Source organism: Mesoplodon bidens (assembly GCF_964165515.1).
Source record: "Mesoplodon bidens genome assembly, chromosome: 19".
Lineage (NCBI taxonomy): Eukaryota > Metazoa > Chordata > Mammalia > Artiodactyla > Ziphiidae > Mesoplodon > Mesoplodon bidens.
In genome coordinates this window covers 44113566-44133159 of record NC_138179.1, presented here as the reverse complement: position 1 = coordinate 44133159, position 19594 = coordinate 44113566, and the positions used below count along the sequence as shown (strand labels likewise).

The window sequence follows — 19594 nt, the reverse complement described above, 5'->3', positions numbered from 1 at the left end:
AACGAAGAATTCTGTGGGTCTGGGCAGCCGAGCGCCGCGCTATGGGGGCCAGGAAGTTCGCGCAGTGTTTGCTTTCCGCGATAAAACAGCGATTTCGGTCCTTCGAAGGTTTTTAAGAGGTTTCGCGCGCGGGGCCGAGGGGAGGACTTTAGCTCCGAGCTCCTCTGCGGGGAAAGGCGGGAGCTCAAGCCGGGCGATACCCGCCGCGAGCGAGGGGTGACTCTCGGCGCTCCCTGCCCGGCCCAGCCTGGCCCGACCCCCGCGAACGCGCCCCACCGCGCCGGGCGGAACCAACCTCCGCCCTGCGACCCCGACCCCGCGCACCGCTCCTCCGCCTCCGGGCGCGGTTTCCCGGGGACGCATTTCTCGCCGCACCGCGGGCTGCCCGGACCTCCCTGGCGGAGCACCTTCCGGCGGACCCAGCGCGGAGCTCTGGGCTCGGCTGCGGTCCGGCGTCAACCCAGTTGTGGCGGCCTCAGGACGCGGCGCGAGCACAGGAGCCGCACCCCGCGGGACCCCGGCCGCACCCCCGGAGCTCCAGGCCGCCCCGCCCCACCCCGCCCCCGGCTCCGAAGGGCGTAGCTGCGTCGGGAGGAGCCTCAGCCTGGCTCGGGCGCTCCGGTGGCCCGGGTCCGCCCAAGTAGGTTCCCTGCGGATTTGACCCGCGGTTCTCGGGTTCCCGGGGCTCTTCCTTCGGGTGGGGATGGAGGGTGCCCCGGGTCCGCCGAAGTAGGTTCCCTGCGGATTTGACCCGCGATTCTCGGGCTCCCGGGGCTCTTCCTTCGGGTGGGGGTGGAGGGTGCCCCGGTGGGCAACACATTGGCGACCTAGGTGATTTTTACATGTAACTTCACAATTTCCGAAATTCTCAAACCCACAGCTGGGTACTTAGGCAGTTGTTAAGCCGATGACCATGCTTAATAATTCCCAAACTAGGTACAGGAGATGAGTGTTCTCTGAAAGTAAGCCTCCCTCATAGTCCGTTCTCCGGTGTTTTGGATTGTAATCGTTTCTCGGCTACCACCTGTTAAGCCTCTGTAGGGAACGGTGGCTCCTATAAGGTTGGCCGGGCATAGGTAAGATAAGACAGAGGGGAAAGTACCCTTAGTGCTTTTATACACCTGGCACCCAGAGGAGAGCACAGAGTGTCCAGGTGACTGCCCCGGGTCCCTTGGTGGGCAGGGAGGGCAGGCATTTTGCAGGCTTCCAGCAGTGTCGCCACTGGATGGTCCTGCTTTGGTGGGGGTCCCCGAGTCTTCTGGGTTGTAGCTGCCTTTTAAGGTAGCCTCCTCTGGGCTAGGCACTGACAGGACGTACCGTTCCATTTACTCTTCACGCCAGTCCTGCCAGGCAGACATCTTAATCCTGCTAAGAAGTAAGGGGTTAAAGCTCAGAGAGGTTGAGTGACCTGACCAAGGTTTCCACTGGAAGGCGACCGGCACTGGGGCTTCAGTTTCTGGCCTGCACCAGCTGACACCCTTAGTGTCCACATTTGTGACCATCGGGCAGCACTGGAGCGGCCTCGAGGAGGGTCGGCTCCTACACCTGCGCTCCGTTGGCCGCGGCTGAGCCCCTGGTCTTACCCCCTCAGTGTGGCGACGATGCCAAAGCTGCAGGGCTTCGAGTTCTGGAGCTGTACCCTGGGGGGGGCCCGCCACGTGGTGGCCCCCATGGTGGACCAAAGCGAGCTGGCCTGGAGGCTGCTGAGCCGCCGCCACGGGGCCCAGCTGTGCTACACACCCATGCTGCACGCCCAGGTCTTCATTCGAGATGCCAACTACCGCAAGGAGAACCTGTACTGCGACGTGTGCCCCGAGGACCGGCCTCTCATTGTGCAGGTGGGCGGCCCGGCCCAGAATGCTGGCCGAGCACCTCTCCCTGGGCCTTTCCGGAAAAGGCTTCCTGAGATCGGAGGGGCGGGGGTGGGCCAGTTCTCCCAGAGATTGACCTCTTCCTGGGAGCTGCCTCAGGCTTTTGGTGAACGGACGACCTGGGTGCGATGGAAGATTCGCAGCCCCCTGCCCAGCATCACCCCAAGTGCTCCCTCTTTATCAGAACAGTTAGAGAGAGTGGCTCTGCTCTTCGCAAAGTCAGTGATACTGGCTTTCTGCTACAACCGGGAGAACTGTGTGAATTCGTAACTCGCTCTCCGGTGGCATGGGAACGCATCCTGGCTTGGTTAAATTGTAAACATCTAAGATAGGATGCCATCCTGTGGTCATCCCCTCGGGCAACACCCCCACTGGTCACCTATGAATCCATGTGGGACTGGCTTGGCCTCATGGTGACTTTCATGTCTCTTTCAGTTCTGTGCCAATGACCCGGAGGTGTTTGTCCAGGCAGCTCTCCTGGCTCAGGACTACTGTGACGCCATCGACCTGAATCTGGGCTGCCCGCAGATGATAGCCAAGCGAGGTGAGTTCCCGTTCTGGGGTTCTGTGTCATTGCACAAGCTTTTGGCTGGGGTGGGCTTCAAGCCCAGGTGCCCAGTGTGTGGGTGAGCTGGCCAGGGGCCTGGCCCTGCCTCTGATGGCAGCAGCTCAGGGGGCCACCGGCCCTTTCTTTGCTCCTCCTTCTGGAGGGCGGCCCTTCTCAGGCACTGAGGGCGGGGGGCAGGGTTCAGCTGGCTGTCAGGGGCTCATCACGTCCTGGGAAGTTGTTGGGCTCCCTCTGGATAAATGTGTTTTGCTGAAAAGTCCCCACCACGCCCTTGTGCTGCCTCAGGGACCAGTGGCTGCTGCCCTGGCATTTCAGCCTTTCTCCCTCACTGGGCCTGAGGAGTTGCTGGTTGGTCAGAGACTGTGTGGGGTGGGCATTCCATTCAGCACCCTTGAGCTCAGGCTGCCGGGCTAATAGAACCTGGCCAGGCAGCTCGAGGCCCATGTGGACTCGAGAGGGGGTTGCAGAGGGCGTGCTTGTTCTTTGCAGGTCACTATGGTGCCTTCCTGCAGGAGGAGTGGGACCTCCTCCAAAGAATGAGTGAGTTGGCCACACACTACCTGCGGGGACCTGGGGCCACGTTGTGGTTGGGTGGCAAGCCTGAGACAGCCTGGCAGGGTTCAGGAGAGGACAGTGGCTGGCAGAGTCCTCTTGGCTTTGGCGACCCCCGCGCCTTTCCACTGTAGAAGGTGGCTGCGAAGTCACCTGCCCCGCTCCTGCTGCCCCCCCGCCCCGTCGAACCAGATAGTAGGTGCTGGAGGGCGGCATCCTCGCCCTGCCAGTCCTGGCCTCTCCAATGCCCTAGGGTCAGAGGTGCAACTCTCAGCTGCCATCGAGAGGGAGCCAGCGCAGGGCGTCTGCAGGGCCTGTGCTCCTTTGGGGGCTCAGCTATGGGTCCCCACAGCCTGCCTGAAGGTGGCACCACAGTTCTCTCAGGAGCTGACTCTGCCTTTCCCTAGTTCTGCTAGCCCACGAGAAACTTTCTGTCCCTGTCACATGCAAGATCCGTGTCTTCCCAGAGATTGACAAGACCGTAAGGTACGCCCAGATGCTGGAAAAGGCTGGCTGCCAGGTGAGGGCTATGGGCTCCCAGGGCCCTGCACTGTTCCCCCACCTCCAGGAGTGCCCCTTGAGGGTTTACCCTCTGGGGTGGTCAGGAATCAGTGACCTTTAGGTGAGGCCTGACGAGGGGAGGGGAGCCCCATGCTTGGGCCCAGGAGGCCAGTATTGTGCAGGGGGAGGTGCTGGGCCTCAACCACCTTCCTCCCACCCACCCCCACCAGCCCTGGGGTCAGGCTGGTGCCTGTTCCTCCCTCACACCTTTGGCCTTGGGCAGCGGGGGTGCTGCCACTACAGAGAGGACTGGCCCTTGAAAGGGTCTGGCCCTCTCACCTCCACATCCTGGGTGGCGTAGTAGGCTGGCTCTGACGTGCAAGCCCCAGGCAGCACCCCCAGGGTGTCAGCTGGCCTCAAGTGCAGCACTGAGTGAGCGAGGCACAGGGCGGCCTTTCCTCTGCTCTGCGTGGGAAGCTGATACCCCAAAAGCCGAAGGCAGAGGGTCCCCTGGAGTTGGTTTGGGGGCCGCAGTTGAGAGTGGGGCTGAGGCAGGCGCTGCTGTGTCCTAGTTGCTGACTGTCCATGGGCGCACCAAGGAGCAGAAGGGGCCCTTGTCGGGCACCGCATCCTGGGAGCACATCAAGGCTGTGCGGTGAGTGGACACGGGGTGAACCCAGGACAGGGAGACAGCCCAGCCCCAAGGCAAGGCCCTCAGCCCTTTGGGCACCAGGAGGGGTGCTGGGCATGGGGGTGAACAGCATAGTGGGAAGATGGAGTTTGGGGGCCTGGCCCGCCCCCCAGGGTTGTGAGGGGAAACAGCATCCTTCTGAGCGTCTGCCCATCCTGTTCCCCGACAGGAAGGCAGTGGCCATCCCCGTGTTTGCCAATGGGAACATCCAGTGCCTGCGGGACGTGGAACGCTGCATCCAGGACACGGGGGTGCAAGGGGTCATGAGTGCAGGTGAGGCTGTGCCCTTGCCCACAGCTGGGCCACCACTGGCAGATGCCAGAGGGGCCTGATTGCATCATGGCACCATTGGCCCAGCTGAAGAGCCTCAGGCTTCGCGCTGTCATCACTGAAGTCTCCATCTGCCTGATGGGCCAGAGCTGTCAGGCCAGTGGCCAGCCTTGCCCTTGGAGTGGCGAGGCACGGGGGCCCCTGAGCCTTGCATTGCCTTCCTCCTGCAGAGGGAAACCTGCACAACCCTGCCCTGTTCGAGGGCCGCAGCCCTGCTGTGTGGGAGCTGGCCGAGGAGTACCTGGACCTCGTGCAGCAGCACCCCTGCCCTCTGTCCTACGTCCGGGCCCATCTCTTTAAGCTGTGGCACCACACGTGAGTTGCCCCCCGCCCAGGGCAAATGCTGTCTGGTCTGAGGCCTGCCTGGGGCATTGGGGTTTGTTTGTGTTTTTTTCCTAAATTTTTTTTTTAACTTATTTATTTTTGGCTGCGTGGGGTCTTTGTTGCTGCGTGTGGGCTTTCTCTAGTTGCGGCGAGCGGGTGCTATGCTTTGTTGAGGTGTGCGGGCTTCTCATTGCGGTGGCTTCTCTTGTTGCGGAGCACAGGCTCTAGGCGCGTGGGCTTCAGTAGCTGTGGCATGCGGGTTCAGTAGTTGTGGCTCGCGGGCTCTAGAGCGCAGGCTCAGTAGTTGCGGCGCACAGGCTTAGCTGCTCTGCAGCATGTGGGATCTTCCCACACCAGGGCTCGAACCCTTGTCCCCTGCCTTGGCAGGAGGACTCTTAACCACTGTGCCACCAGGGAAGCCCTGCATTGGGGTTTTTAAGATGAGCTCTCCACATTTACAAAACCACCTGCCACCGAGTCTGGGAGGGCCGTGGTGACATGGTGAGGTTGGGTGGGAGGAGAGACCATGCTCCTCTGTGCCCAGGGCTCAGGGTTGGTGGTTGGGAGCTGGGTGCTGGGCTGGCTCTCTGATGGGGCGTCTGCATCAGGCTGCAGGTGCATCAGCAGCTTCGAGAGGAGCTCGCCAAAGTGAAGACCCTGGAGGGCATTGCCGCGGTGAGCCAGGAGCTGAAGCTGCGGTGTCAGGTAGGTGCTGGGCTGCTGTGTAGTGGGAAAGAGGCTTGGGCCTTGGGCCTCTGACCTCTGACCCAGGGCCCTCTGGGCTTTTGCAGGAGGATATATCCAGGCAGAAGGAGGGAGAGAAGCCTTCAGGCGGCTTGCCTTTCTTCCACTGGATCTGCCAGCCCTACTTCCGGCCAGGGTGAGCCTCCTGCATGTGGGCTGGCAGGGGGTGGGGGGGTGCGAGGGGGTTACATGGAGGAGGGGGCTGTTCTGCCTGCTGCCCCTCTTGGCTGGGGTGCTTCATCCCTCAGGGGCCTCTTCCTTGTCAGCCTATGCTTAGGTTTTAAATGGCTTTTTTCATAAGATGCTTCTCTAAGCTCCTCTGATCCTGAGTGGATTTGTCCTGGGGTCAAGAGGTTGACCCTCCCTAGCTTCCTCTGGCTTTTCTGAGGTGAGGCTAGGCTGTCATCTGTAGCCACAGCCCCGCCCAGGACTCAGTGGTTCAGACACTGGTGTCCCAGCCTCCGTGCCGGCTGCTGGGGCCTCAGCGGAGTTGCACACACATCCTCACCCGGGGACTGCAGCTGGCGGGCTGCCTCTCATGAGTGTCCCTCAGCTCTGCCCGCTGCTTCTCCCTTTCAGGCCCAGGGAGGGGAGCAGGGAGAGCGGGGGTGCCCGTAGCAAGCGGGCCCTGGAGGAGGAGGAGGGCAGTACAGATGTCTTGTCCAAGAACAAGCAGAAGAAGAAACTGAGGAACCCCCAGAAGACCTTTGACCCCTCGCTGAAGCGTAAGATGCTCCCACCACTGGAGCCCTGGGAGGTGGCCAGCCCCTGCCCCGGGTCCCCCAGGGTCAGGTGGCTCTGCTGCTTCCTAAGCCATGGGGAGTCCGCCAAGGGCCCTGTGACCCTTCCACGTGCCCCCAAGGAGACTGGCGGGTCCCACGAGGCCACAGCCAGCCAGCCTCCCTGCCTGCTGCAGCCCCTGAGCTGCTGCCCTGAGGCAGCTGGAGAGGAAGGGAGTGGGGCCTGGGGCGGCTTTCCCAAAAACGACCTTCAGGTGGGAGGTGGTGGGCATGGAGCCCGTGCATCTCGGGCAGATGGGATGAGGTTTCCCAGCACAATCGTGAGTACTACGTCCTCTGCCCTCTGCAAGCCACCTGGCCTGGCCAGCCGCAGGGAGTAGGGATACCTGCCAGCGGCCACATGTAGGAGATGGCTGTGGTGGGTGGGCTCACCTAGTTCAACCAGCACCTCTTTTTGCTCTTTTCCCAGCAAAATATGCAAAGTGTGATCAGTGTGGAAACCCAAAGGTGAGTCCATCCTTCTAGCCACACCGCCCAGGGCAGAGCTCAGCCCCCGGAGGGGTGGGGACCTGCGCAAGAGATCCTCTTCCTGTTTTGGGGGCAGCCTGGGCACAGCCCAAGGTGGGTTGGCTTCTGTCATGTAAGGGGCTCTGCCTATCTTCAGGAGAGCTCCAGGTGTGCTCGGGGCCCACTCATTCAGACTGCAGCCCAGCCAGGGGAGGAGCATTAGCCCCAGGCTCACAAGCTTTCCTGTGTCTAGGGCAACAGGTGTGTGTTTAACCTGTGCCGGGGCTGCTGCAAGAAGCGAGCTTTCAAAGAGACGGCTGACTGTCCAGGTGAGGTGCGCCCGCTGCCACCGGGCGCCCGCCCCCACTGTAGTGGGCAGTGGACCCTCAGCTTCCTGAGCCCCATTTCCCTCCTCTTGCCCCTCTGCCAGGTCATGGACTGCTTTTTAAAACCAAACTGGAGAAGTCTCTGGCCTGGAAGGGGGCCCAGCCACGGCTGCAGGAACCACAGCAGGCCAGGCCTGAAGAACCAGGTGGCTTCCCGGAGGTGGTGGGCAGTGCCCTGGCCTGAGGGGCAGCTGCAGCCCCAGGTGCTGCCCCCCAGGCCTGCTGCTGAAGCCTTGAAACGTCCCGCTTAAGGAAACGCCTTTACTCAGGGAACCTCCTGCTACTTCACACGGAAGGACAAGCTGGTCTTCCCTTCAGCCCATGCTGGGGGCCCAGAGATGCTGCACCAGGGAGCAGGCTCCCAGGCTGGACCTGCCCCGTCCTCACAGCCCACGTGTGTTCAAGATGAACAATAAATCCTTTCAAAGACACAACGTTCCCACTCAGGTTCTTTGAGACCTGAGTGTCGTTGGGGTCAATAGGGACCTCACAACAGGGGAAATGAGCAAGGCACCTCCTGCCTTCATCTTCTTAACCATGGAGACCTTAAAGGAGGGCCATGCACTGGCCTCAGCCCTGCAAAGCCAAGTGGAATGTGAGTAAGGGGAGCCCAAGGAGGTGGGGACTGGGCCAGGGGGCCCCATGGAGACAGGAAGGAGTGGTGCAAGGGGCTGTTCTCAGGCTGCCCTTTAATGGACTAAGATTCAACAATGCTACAACCCCAAATGACACAACATGGAGGCTGGGAGACAGTGCTGCCAGGTGGGGGCCCCGGGTGCCACGTGGGTGAGCCCAGCAGGCCTCTCCTCCCAGGAAAGCCCACCTCCTCCCCAGTGCCCCCAGCACAGGGTGCAGCAAGGGGGGGGGTGGCACAAGAATCTGGGCACATGGAAGCCCAGGCAGGGGTCTGAGGGCTAGCGTCAGCCAGCAGCCAGGCCCCTACAAGTGGGCCATAGGCAACACCTCTGGAAGTGCTGCTGGAGCAGATGGGAGGCCCAGGAGTCCGAGGGTGGGGGGCGGGGCAGGGTGGGAGGTGTGCAGACCATCCTGGAGGCCGATGGTGCCCTCACATGTTGGTGCTCATCCGGGACTGGCTGTTGGCCGGCGTCAGCTCCCCTTGGCTCCCTTCCCGGGGAGGGGACTGCAGTGGAGACAGCCATTTAGCCCAGAGGGGTGCGTGTGCCCATCCCATCCCCCCAACCCCAGGGCCCCGCTGCCCGCACCTTGACATGGATCTGGTTGCGTAGCACAGCCGCCCTCAGGATCATGGCTTTGGCACGGCGCTGGAACTCCTTGCCCATCAGCAGAGACTTCTCGAAGGTGGTGCTGCGCTGATCCACGTCCCGGGCATATAGGATCTGTGGAGGTGCAGGGCTCAGTGGGGCCCAGGGTCTCCCTCCCACACCCCACAGTCCTGAGGCTGGCCACCTTGCTGTGGGAGTCGATGCGGGCGTTGATGAGTCCCTCCAGGATGAGCTGCGTCAGCTCATCCTCCAGCGCCGCCACTGTGGTGTTGAAGGCCATGGCCATCTTGCGCATGTCAGCTGACACGTAGGGGCTGAAATACTGCAGAGCAAAGGGGACATGAGCTACCCGCAGACACATCCATAGCACCCTGCCTCAGCCTCTGCCCCTGCGTTTACCTGGATGAGGGCCCGGTTGCGGATCTGCGTGTACAGGGTCCTGACGTGGGGGGCCAGGTACATGTCTAGGAGCAGGTTGTCCTGGCGAGGAGAGCCAGTCAGGGACAGCTGCCCCGGGCCTTCCGCACTCGCCCACCTCCAAGCCAGGCCAGGCCCCTCACCTTCATCTCGTCCAGCATCTTCAGGCACGAGGCATACTTGGACTCATAGAATTTGAAGATAATGTCCCGAACCTGTGGTTCCAGCTCCAAGAACAACTTGAAGGAGCTGCAGATGCCAGACTCCTCAGAGCCGGCCCTGCCTGCCCACCCGCCTGAAGGTGGCTGGGGGCACAGGAGCAGGGCTGCAGTGCCCAGTACCCCACCTTCCACCCACCTGCTGGAGATGACATTGCGCTGCAGCTCCTGCCGGTCAAAGGTGGCCAAGGCGCACAGGCCACCGTACACGGCCACGTTGCTGGGGGAGAGCAGCTGAGGAGCAAGAAGGGAGATGGGTCAGAGTCCTGGGGTCACTGGCAGTCAGTACAGAAGTCTGGGCTGGATCCACCCTACCTCACCCACCACCCACTCGGGGTGACCGCCCAACAGAAAGCCCAACTCTTGAGCCCTCACCCTGCTTCCCAAGCCCCAGTGAAGTTCTCCTCCCCAGAGACCCTCACGCCCCTCACCTCGGGGAAGTCGCAGTGATCGAAGGAAGCCAGCAGGAAGCACTTGGCAGCCTGCTTGTACTTGCGTGCAGCCAACTCAGCCAGGCCTGGAGGGGGGGCAGGGAGAAAAAGGATGAAGCCCGGCATCCAGAGGAAGCTGCCAGGGCCCTGTGGGGCCATCAGTGGGCACGCACCTGGGACAGAAACACTGGCAAGTGAGAAGTACCCTCGCCAGTGAGCACCGGCAGCGCTCTCCGTGAACCAGGCGCCCAGGGAGGCTGAGCAGCTGCTATTCCTATTGCAAAGGGCACCCGAGCTGTTCAGCTGACGGGGTAGGGGTGGGAGCAGGGGCAACCAGCCATGGCAGCAGCTGTCAGAAGGCACTGCCTCCACTCCCAACCACTGGCCACCACTCCCTAGCCTCCCCAAGGGGGACCTGAGCCGGGTAGGTGTCAGGTACAGCATAGGTGTGGGACTTGTGGGTTTCCCTGGCTGGGATGAGGTCACCTGGGGTGCCCTCCTGCCCCTGTGCCCCAGGGCCCTCACCTGCTGCACACTTGAGCTTGGTGAGGATGGCCTGAGTCTGGGTGTCACGCTCCCCACGCTGCTGCAGGAGAAGGTCGCACATGTGAGCAACCCCCCGCCCTCCATACCTTCATCAACCCCCAGGCACCCAGCCCCACCCTAAGAGCAACAGAGGCAGACTCCAGGAGGACAAGGCCCACCAGGGCTAGGAGTGGTCAGGGATCCTGGGGCAAGTTCCAAGGGGCACAGAGCCATCATTACCTCGGCAATTTCCGGGGTGGACTCGGCCTTGCTGACATAGCTCAGCACGTGAGACCAATTCTGCAAGTAGACGCTGACCTGGTGGGCAGGTGGAATGCACTCAGCCTGGCGCGCCCCCTCCTGGCCCACGGGCATTGCTGCCCTATGCCCCCCTCCCATGCCACCCACCCCAGGGCCCACCTTGATGACGTTGAGGCACATGTTAATGACGTGCTTGGCGCTGGTGCAGTAGTCCCGGGCCCGGGAGTAACACTTGAGGGCGTTGCTAAGGTCCCCACAGTCCAGATAGTGGTCACCCAGGTCGTCATGGCCACGCCTGTGGGTCCGGCCGCAAGTGGACACCGGTCGGTCCATGGGCCTGGCTGCCCAAGTCCCCACCCCAAGGGTGCACCTGACGCTCCCTCTGATGGAGCCCGCCCCCCAGTCCCCTGGGCACACCTGACGCTCTCCTTGATGGAGCCCACCCCCCAGCTCCTGGGCACACCTGATGCTCTCCTTGATGGAGCCCACCCCTGCAGCTCCCGGGCACACCTGATGCTCTCCTTGATAGAATTGCCCTTGTAGTTCTTCAGATCTGTGTCCAGCTTCTCCAGCTTCAGCAAGGCCTTCTTCCGCGTGGCCTCCACCCAGGCCGTGTCCAAGGGTGGGGGCTCCACACCACTCTCAGGGATGGCGTCAGGTGCATTCTGCAGCTCCCTGAGGGAGGACCTGGCCATTAGGGGCCCGTGTGCAGGGGGGGCAGCTGCCTCCCAGCGGCCCTCACCCCCATCGGGAGGGCGCCCAGTTGGCACAGGGGCAGTGGCGACAGCAGGGGCCCGCAGCCTGGCGGGAGAGCCCCGCGAGAAATAAGTCACACAGCCGTGCTGAGAAGCAAAAAGCACGCTGCTGGCTCCACAGGCTCTGCTCAGTGTTGGAACGGCACACGCATGCACATGTGGAGGGAGCCTGAATTCTCAGCGAGGAGACTGAGAGTCTAGCCCGTTGGGCCGTTTCTGCTCCTCCTGGCTTTTCAACAAGAAAACCAGATCACTGTGTCACGGGGCCAGGCACTGCAGGAGCACAGGGAAGGCCCTTGCCCAGGCTGGCCATATAGCACACGCAATCCCTGCCGCACCTCATTGAGCCCTGGCCTCACCTGGCAGCCTCCAGGAGCTTGCGGTGGATCTCCTCGTACATGTCCACGTTGAAGGTCCTCTGCACGAAGGACAGAGCCATCTTCAGGGCCTCCACCCGCAGCGGGGGGCAGTGGTCAGCAATGAACTGCAGTCGTTCGATGCGCATCAGGCCACTGTAGCTGGCCGCGTACTGCTCCAGATCCTGGGGGCAGGGGTGGATTGTGCAAGCTGGGACCCTAGACCTCAAGCCCTAGCCAGTGAGTCAGGAGTAGTGGCATGTGGGCACCAAATAAACCACTGTCCAGGGGCTGATGAAAGGCCACTCGGGATGGGCCAGTGCAAGGGCCCCTGGAGTAAATCTCTGCCCTGGGGGGTGAACAGCCAGAGCCACATGGGCAGCCAGTCACCAAACTGAGCAGTGAGGAGACAGTGCTTCTCAGGCTGGGTCCCAAGGAAGACCTGTCCTCGCAGTGAGACTCGACCTGCAGGGTGGCCTGGCACACAGGGCTCCTCCGTGTGGGGGAGAAGCAGGTGCAGGGTCGGGAACCAACTAGCAACCCATTACAAGCGCGCAACTAGAAACCCTAAAAGTTTCTGAGTCAGAAAAAGATGCGGTGGGAGTGTGGAGCCTAGCCTGGATCTCCCAGCAGGACTGACACCCCCGAACAGTCCCCGACGCCCCAGGAGTGCCCGCCAGGCTCCGTACCAGGGTGGGGTTCTCCACAACGTAGTTGACATCGGGCGCGTTCTGCGGGTCCTCCTGGGGGTCCACATCAATCTGCATAGGCTCCACGGCCCCCTGCAACACGGGCCAGCACCTTGGCACCTCGAGCAGGGGACGCCCAGGGAGGGCAAGTGACCCTCACTGTGCCCCAGCTCAGCTCTGCCCTCCATCTCCCGGGCGGGTGGGATCCTGTCCCCCGAGCCCCTCCCCACTGCCCGCCAAGTCCAGCGCCGCCACATCAGAGAGGGGGCTCCTAACGAGACTGTTGGCTCAAGAGCAGAACGCTCAGCCCGACCGTGATGGCCCATCTGTGGGGCGGGAACCAGAGCCGAAAGACCACTACCCAGGGACCCCAGAGGGTCCCTACGTGCTCCCAGCCACCGTCCTGACGCAGCCTCCTCCGAGCCATAGGGAAAATACGGGCGACCTCGACCCAGGCGCGGCTGAGCAGCCGGAGCCGCAGCGCCGGGCGCGTACCGCTGATGGACCGGGAGGCGGGAGGGGGGCGCCCGGGCGCCCTGCGCGGCCCGGCGGGCGTGCGGGCTGGTCCCGGCCCCTGTCCTGGAAGGTACCTCATAAAGCAGCGTACAGGCCGACAGGCTGGCGCTCAGGCTGAAGTCCCCGGCCGTGCCCGGCAGGAAGAGCTCTGACCTACCGCTGGGAGGGGCGCAGTGCACATCTGCCACTGACGACGCGGCCGCGCGGGGGGCCGGGCCACCCCGCATTCTGTCCTGACTCTCTGCACCCCCCGACCCTGACACAGAGCTGGCTGGCTGCTGAAGGAGAGAGAGCGTTAGCGCGCCGGGCCTGCCGGGCTGCCGGGGCCGACGGGCGGGACGCTGCGGCCGGAGCCCGGGTGCAGGGAGGACGCCGCGCGGGGGGGTGCGCACGGCCGGCCCCGCTCCGGCCCAGCGGCGGGAGCGCGGGGGGGCCGCCGGCCGCGGCTCGTTACCTGCAAGTTAAACACCTGAACCGGCAACGGCATCTTCGCCCACCCCGCCGCGGCGCGCCGTTCACTTCCGGGGCAGCGCAGCCGCCGCTTCCGGGTCGTGGCGTGGGCGGGGCGGCTCTTAAAGGGGCCGCGCCGCGCCTGGCCGGGCGGTGACCGCGGGTCCCGCGGCCGCATGAGCCGCGCGCGGGGGGCGCTGTGCCGGGCCTGCCTCGCGCTGGCCGCGGCCCTGGCCGCGCTGCTGCTGCTGCCACTGCCGCTACCCCGCGCTCCCGCGCCGGCCCCGACCCGGGCCCCGGCCCCCGGCCCCGGCCCACGCGCTCCCCCTGCCCGGCCCGCCACCGCCCCCCGCCTGCGGCCCGACGACGTCTTCATCGCGGTCAAGACCACCCGGAAGAACCACGGGCCGCGCCTGGGGCTGCTACTGCGCACCTGGATCTCCCGGGCCCGACGGCAGGTGGGCCCCGTCCCGAGACCCCGCGGACCCCGGGACCCCCGTCCCCGGCACCCTCCCATGCCCCGAGATCCCAGCTCCCCGAATTCCTGACCTTGGGACCCCGGGCCCGGGACCTCCCGCATCCCTAGTCCCGGCACAGCCGCCCCCCGGACTCCGCTCTCAGGACCTCCACCGCCAGGATCCTCCACCCGGGACTCCGACCTCGGCATCCTTGCCTTGGGACCCCGCTCCCTCATCCCCAAACTGCAACCCCGCCCTGGACCCCACCCCGGATAACCACCCCAGGACCCCCTACCCACCGCTGTGTCCCTAGCATGGCAGTCAGGCCCCAGGCCTGAGTATGCAGGGACCCAGGACCCTCAGTGCCCACCCTTTCCTGTCCTTTCTCGGGCTCCAGTCTTGGGTGGGTTTCCCCAGCTGACACTGGGCTGAGACCACAGAAACTCCTCCAGCAAGAGCAAGCCTGGCCCCAGCAGTACTGGGGATGCTGAGGGTACTAGCAGGCTGTCACTGGGACACCGCCCTCCCTTCTCCTGGACCCCATCCCGTCCAAGCCCACCCTTGCCTCTCCAGCTTCACCCTTGCTCACAGGGCCAAGGCCCTGCCAGGCCCAGAGTCCCTGGGAGGTGCCTCCTGAAACCTCACAGGCTATTTCTCTATAGACGTTCATCTTTACTGACGGGGATGACCCTGAGCTACAGCTCCAGGAAGGTGAGTGCCCTCCCCAGCCCAGCCCTGCTGGCGTGTCCGAGGGCCTCCTTCTCAGCTATCCCTTGGTTCAGTGCCACATGGACCCCTGCTGTGTACAAAGGCCCGGAGTCGGGGGGTGTTAAGGCACCTGCCCAAGGTTACACAGCTGGTAGAGGACAGAGCCTGGAGTCCAGGGCCCCCCCCCACCAGCCACGTTCTGCCTCCCTCAGCCACTGGCCGACTTCCCAGGGCCTCTGGCTGGAGTCATGTCCCCTGAAGATGGGCCAGCAGGGAACCATCCTTTCCAGTCCTGCCCAGAGCAGTGTGGTCCCGCCCCAGTCCTATTTCCTGGTGGGTTTTCTCCCATGAGATTCCAAGTGGTTGTCATCTGCCCAGATCTCGGAGGGCAGCAACAGGATCAGCTGAAGGAGGTCAAGACAGAGCTGTGATTGGGTCCGACTTCCCGGCCTTGAACAGGACAGGCCCTGTGCCGACCAGCTAGCCACATTTTGCCCGACTTCAGTGGGGTGGGCTGGCAGCGGGCCTCACCCCAGCCCTCATGCTTCCTTCTCTCCAATGGGCAGGCAGCCATGTCGTCAACACCAACTGCTCAGCCGTGCACACACGCCAGGCTCTGTGCTGCAAGATGTCAGTGGAATACGACAAGTTCATTGAGTCTGGACGCAAGTATGTGGTGGCCACGCCCGTGCCCCCTGGAGACCCCAGGGCTGAGTGAGAGTCCGGGCCCCCACCTGGGCCAGGGGCTCCCCAACCCCCACCCCCTGGGCCCGGCTCGCTCCAGAGACTGCACGTTCCCAGGTGGTTCTGCCATGTGGACGATGACAACTACGTAAATCCCGAAGGCCTGCTACAGCTGCTGTCCACCTTCTCACCCAGCCAGGACGTCTACCTGGGGCGACCCAGCCTGGACCACCCCATTGAGGCTACCGAGAGGGTCCAAGGAGGTGGAACCGTGAGTGCTGGGGCCGGGGAGGGGCAGCTGAGAACATGGAGACCCCAGCAGGGAAGGGCTGGGACAGGTGCCCGATCCACCCAGATGCAGTGTTTTAGGAACTGGGGTAAGTGAGGTGGGGCTGCGGGAGGGGCTGGGGCCACAGGCAACTGGGCTGTGGAAGCCCCGGTGCCCTTGTGCCCTGGGAAGCTTCTGCCAATTAACCAGGGAGTCATTAAGGAACAGCTTAAGGATGACTCTTGGAGTGCCCAGATGAAGAGTTGGGGTGAAGAGACCTGACTGGTGGCTCCCTTCCCTTCAGGTGACCACGGTCAAGTTCTGGTTTGCTACCGGAGGAGCCGGGTTCTGCTTGAGCAGAGGCCTTGCACTCAAGATGAGCCCATGGGCCAGGTGAGTGCAGGCCAGGCAGGCGCTGGCTGCCGCAGGTGGAGCTGCCCAGGGCTGGGGAGGCGCTGACCTGTCCCCACCTCCGCTCCCCAGCCTGGGCAGTTTCATGAGCACAGCCGAACGGGTGCGGCTGCCGGACGACTGCACGGTGGGCTACATTGTGGAGGGGCTGCTGGGCGCCCGGCTGCTGCACAGCTCGCTGTTCCACTCCCACCTGGAGAGCCTGCAGAGGCTGCCGCCTGACACCCTGCTCCAGCAGGTAAGCGCGCTGGGCCCCTGCTGCCTCCGCAGGTGTCCCTGCCTCAGGCCCCTGCCCCCACCTGGCTCCCCAGCACCCAGATGGGCTCCCGGCTGAACAAGGGCTCAGGGCGGGGGTGGGTTCCAGCGCTGCGGCAAAGTTGCTGTGGACCCTGGACCCTGGCTGCTGTGACCCAGGGTCCTGGCTGTAGGGGGCTCCCAGGCTCACGTGGGGGTTCTTTTGTAAAGAACAGCTGCTGCGCCTTCCCAGGCGGGTGGGCCCAGGTCACCCAGGCCATGGGCAGTGGTTCAGGGGCAACAGGAGTCCCAGACCTGGCCCAGGGAGGGGGATCAGCTTTGGGCAGGGGGTTGGGGACCTCTCTCCCCTACACGTGTGCCAGCCACCTCCCTGAGGTGTCTTCTGTGCTGGCCACGCCTCTCAGCCCCCATCACTCTTCAGTGCTGTCCCTGAGCCTGCCCTGAGAGCGCTGAGTGGGGCGCGCTAGGGAACCAGGAGGCCGAGTGGTATCTCCTGTGAAGGACGGGGTGGGAGGCACTGGCCTGGAGAGTGACTCTCCCTCCTCCTCTCTCCCAGGTCACCTTGAGCTACGGGGGTCCTGAGAACCCACATAATGTGGTGAACGTGGCCGGAGGCTTCAGCCTGCAGCAGGACCCCACGCGGTGAGCCAGCAGTGGGGAGGAGCGCTGGGGCCAGCCCACCCATCTTGCAGCCTGACTCCCACTTCCCTTCCAGGTTTAAGTCCGTCCACTGCCTTCTTTACCCGGACACGGACTGGTGTCCTGTGCAGAAGCAGAGTGACCTCGCCTCTCGGTGAACCTCGACGTCCGACCCAAATACGCCTCTGGCTCTGCCCCAGGTGCAAGTGGGCGACGCTTGCCTGAGGGAGCAGGAACAGTGCTTTCCCCTCCTGGGCTCCAGGCGGCCACGGCCACGGCCTCATCCAGGGAGATACGGGCGCCCAGCAAATACTCCAGCTGGCCTGGAGGCCTCCTCACAGCCCCGGGCAGGCCCGGGTGACCTGGCACTGTGGGAGAGGAGGACAGCGCTGTGTGCCTGCCCAGGGGCCCAGCCCCAGCTCTCACAGGAAGGGTCTCACCCTAGGGTCTGGAGGCCTGGGAGGGGGCTGACATCTGACTCCCAGGGCTCCGTCCTGCTCCCCTCACCTGTTGGAGAGGGGACTCCAGGCCAGGGTAGTGTGTGAGATGCTGCAGCTTAGCAAAGGTGACTGCAGATGCTTCACCCTCCGTTCTCTTGGGAAGCCGCCCTCCCCACACCAGGCTTTGGAAGCCAGACAGGGCCTCTCTGTTTCCGAGGGGAGCCGCACTCAAGGATGCAGGCCCTCGGGCTAGCTGTGCCCTTGGGCACAGCTTACTGCTAGCCAGGGCATCTCCATTCAGAGGCCACCTTCTTGGGGGCCATCGGCCAAGGGGTTCTTACTGAGGGAACTTGAACTTTTCTCCATTCTGCCTCATTGCTCAGTACTTGTCCTCCCTTCCTCCACCCTGAGCCCCAAGTCCATGAAACAGCAGGAGCCTTTTGTGTGGGGCCCTCTCTGCAGTGAGGCATCCCCATCCCACCAGCTGACCCACCTTGACCTTGACGGTGCCTTTCCACGGGAGGAGGAAACAGAACAAGGGGAGCCAGCGCCTGCCTTCTGGTCTCTTGCTCTGCTATTGCAACGAGTGAATAAAGCCTTGATTGTTACTCTCTGTCGGTCATTGTCTTAATTAACCAGTGGCACCTGGCAGCTCAGCTCCGGATAGGGCCACACAGCATCCAGTTCCTCCCCCTGAAGGCTCTGCCCCAGACCAGCTCCCCGCCAGGCAGATCTGCGTTCCTTAGGGGACTGCCAGTGCAGCCAAGCCTTAAGCTGCCCACTGGGCTCTTCAGTGTGAGTTGAAGAGTATGAGGCAGACCGCCTGAGTGTCATGCTTGCTTTTTCAGCACACTGTGGAACTAGCGTGTGTGCTTGCATGCACAGACGTGTACATGTATGTGTGCATGTGCATGGGTGAGCACGTGTGCATGCGTGTATGTGGGAATTTCTGTGTAAACGTATGCATGTGGGTACGAACGTGTGTGGCTGTGTATGTGTGGGCAGGGGTGTGTGTGTGGTGTGTGTGTGTAGGGCAGGCCAGTAATTCCCAGTAAGCAGGTTGGAGTCAGCATGGGCTGAGTGGTCGAACCAAGGTCCCTTGGAGAGAGGTTTATGGCAGGTCACCGGGAACTGTCCGTGCTCAGCAGTCACCTCCCCTCACATTCCCAGAAGTGAATGTGTAACAGCCCCTGAGACCTAGACACACACTGAGCCTCCCAGACCGCAGCCCACTGGGGCATCCACACAGCACAGACCCAGGACAGCATCAGTTGGACCAAATTGCCCCTCCCCCAGCTGGAGCCGCCTCAGGTCTGGATCTCCAGGCTCGACCACCTCGGAGGCACAGACTCCTCCCTCACCAGGTCCAGAGGAATAGTCACCCCCATCCCCCCAGCACCATCTAAGGGGAGGTGGGACTGGCTAGCACCCTGAGGCTGCATGATCTGCCCAAGTGGGCGGTCCATTTATTGTTCTGAGAGAAAAAAGCCTGGAAGGAAACACACCAAAATGTTTATGTGATTGTCCCTGAAAAGTGCAAAAATTGATAAAAAATTTTTTTCTCTTCCCACTTTTTGTTATTTTACAAATAACAAAATATGTCGTATAGTAGACATATAATAGATGTATAATCAAAGTTAAAATTTTTGTTAATTAAGGTTCAAAATTAAATTGTGTGTACTTGGCCCTCCATCTAACATTTTTTTGGACAACTATTTACTCAGCATCAGTCCATCCCATGTCATTGCATGCCAGGCACTGAGCAAGCACAGAGGAATGGTGACCTGCAAAATGGACCAGCTCCCCAGGGCTGGGGAGAGTTGGGGTGTATGGGGCATAACCACTGATGGGTATGGGCTTACTTTGAGGGGATCAAAAGTCAATCCTCGTTATTTGCAGATTCTGTGTTTCCAAATTCACCCACATGAAAAAACTTATTTGTAACCCCAAAATCAACACCTACTTTCCTGGTCATTCTCAGACACGCAAACAACAGTGAAAAAAATTGAGTTGCCCGACGTGCCCATCCCCAGCTGAGGCTTAACTAGGTGAGGCTTGGCCCCAGAGACTCCGAGAACATGGAAACAGTAGGGGGCAGTGCAGAGTAAAGCAAGAAACCCAGTGGGAATTAACTTCATTCTGGAATTAGATTATGGTGATGGTTTCACAATTCCGTGAATGTAATAAAAAAAAAAAAAACTAGTGAATTATACACTTCAAAACTGTACACTTTTTTCTTTTTTTTTTTTTTTGTGGTACGCGGGCCTCGCACTGCTGTGGCCTCTCCCGTTGCGGAGCACAGGCTCCGGACGCGCAGGCTCAGCAGCCATGGTTCACGGGCCCAGCCGCTCCGCGGCACGTGGGATCTTCCTGGATCGGGGCACGAACCCGTGTCCCCTGCATTGGCAGGCGGACTCTCAACCACTGCGCCACCAGGGAAGCCCCAAAACTGTACACTTTTTGATGTGTGAGTGATGTCTCAATAAAGATGTTATTTAAAAAGTAGCCAAGATGAAATTAAAAATTGAAGTAGCCCTATATTTATTACATAATTTGAATTGAACAAAAACATTCCCATAAAGAAATCTCCAGGATCAGACGGTTTCATTGGTGAATTCTATCAAACATGTAGGGAAGGAATAACATCAATCTTAC

At 62.0% G+C, this 19594-nt stretch overlaps 3 protein-coding genes across 10 annotated transcripts; 2 read left to right on the top strand and 1 right to left on the bottom strand.

The window, feature by feature from the left end:
• The first annotated feature begins 167 nt into the window (after positions 1-167).
• On the top strand, positions 168-7648 carry DUS1L (dihydrouridine synthase 1 like). 2 transcript variants are annotated; one of them, XM_081219909.1, is made up of 14 exons: positions 168-640; positions 1592-1838; positions 2307-2415; positions 2929-2979; positions 3399-3511; positions 4065-4147; positions 4353-4456; positions 4684-4828; positions 5446-5542; positions 5629-5717; positions 6161-6306; positions 6791-6828; positions 7082-7157; positions 7259-7648. In XM_081219909.1, exons 2-14 carry the CDS (start codon positions 1602-1604, stop codon positions 7396-7398), a joined length of 1428 nt encoding a protein of 475 aa, XP_081076035.1. In that variant the 5' UTR covers positions 168-640; positions 1592-1601; the 3' UTR covers positions 7399-7648. The 2 variants fall into 2 exon arrangements, with proteins under 2 accessions (XP_081076035.1, XP_081076034.1); XM_081219908.1 differs by lacking the exon at positions 2929-2979 and having other exon boundaries at positions 508-640.
• A 236-nt stretch (positions 7649-7884) lies between these two features.
• On the bottom strand, positions 7885-13174 carry GPS1 (G protein pathway suppressor 1). Of its 7 annotated transcripts, none has more exons than XM_081219890.1 (14): positions 13081-13174; positions 12111-12203; positions 11425-11606; positions 10821-10985; positions 10470-10605; positions 10290-10367; positions 10050-10110; positions 9525-9610; positions 9233-9327; positions 9019-9124; positions 8858-8938; positions 8643-8780; positions 8438-8572; positions 7885-8355 (listed from the first exon to the last, which is right to left on the bottom strand). In XM_081219890.1, the coding sequence occupies exons 1-14, from the start codon at positions 13111-13113 to the stop codon at positions 8281-8283; spliced, it is 1464 nt and encodes a 487-aa protein (XP_081076016.1). In that variant the 5' UTR covers positions 13114-13174; the 3' UTR covers positions 7885-8280. The 7 variants fall into 7 exon arrangements, with proteins under 7 accessions (XP_081076016.1, XP_081076017.1, XP_081076020.1 ...); XM_081219891.1 differs by having other exon boundaries at positions 10050-10107; XM_081219894.1 differs by lacking the exon at positions 13081-13174 and adding an exon at positions 12701-12977 and having other exon boundaries at positions 10050-10107.
• A 42-nt stretch (positions 13175-13216) lies between these two features.
• Positions 13217-17550, top strand: RFNG (RFNG O-fucosylpeptide 3-beta-N-acetylglucosaminyltransferase). Its single transcript, XM_081219930.1, has 8 exons — positions 13217-13534; positions 14197-14245; positions 14809-14911; positions 15044-15197; positions 15499-15587; positions 15678-15843; positions 16417-16502; positions 16576-17550. Exons 1-8 carry the CDS (start codon positions 13253-13255, stop codon positions 16655-16657), a joined length of 1011 nt encoding a protein of 336 aa, XP_081076056.1. The 5' UTR covers positions 13217-13252; the 3' UTR covers positions 16658-17550.
• Positions 17551-19594: the final 2044 nt, after the last annotated feature.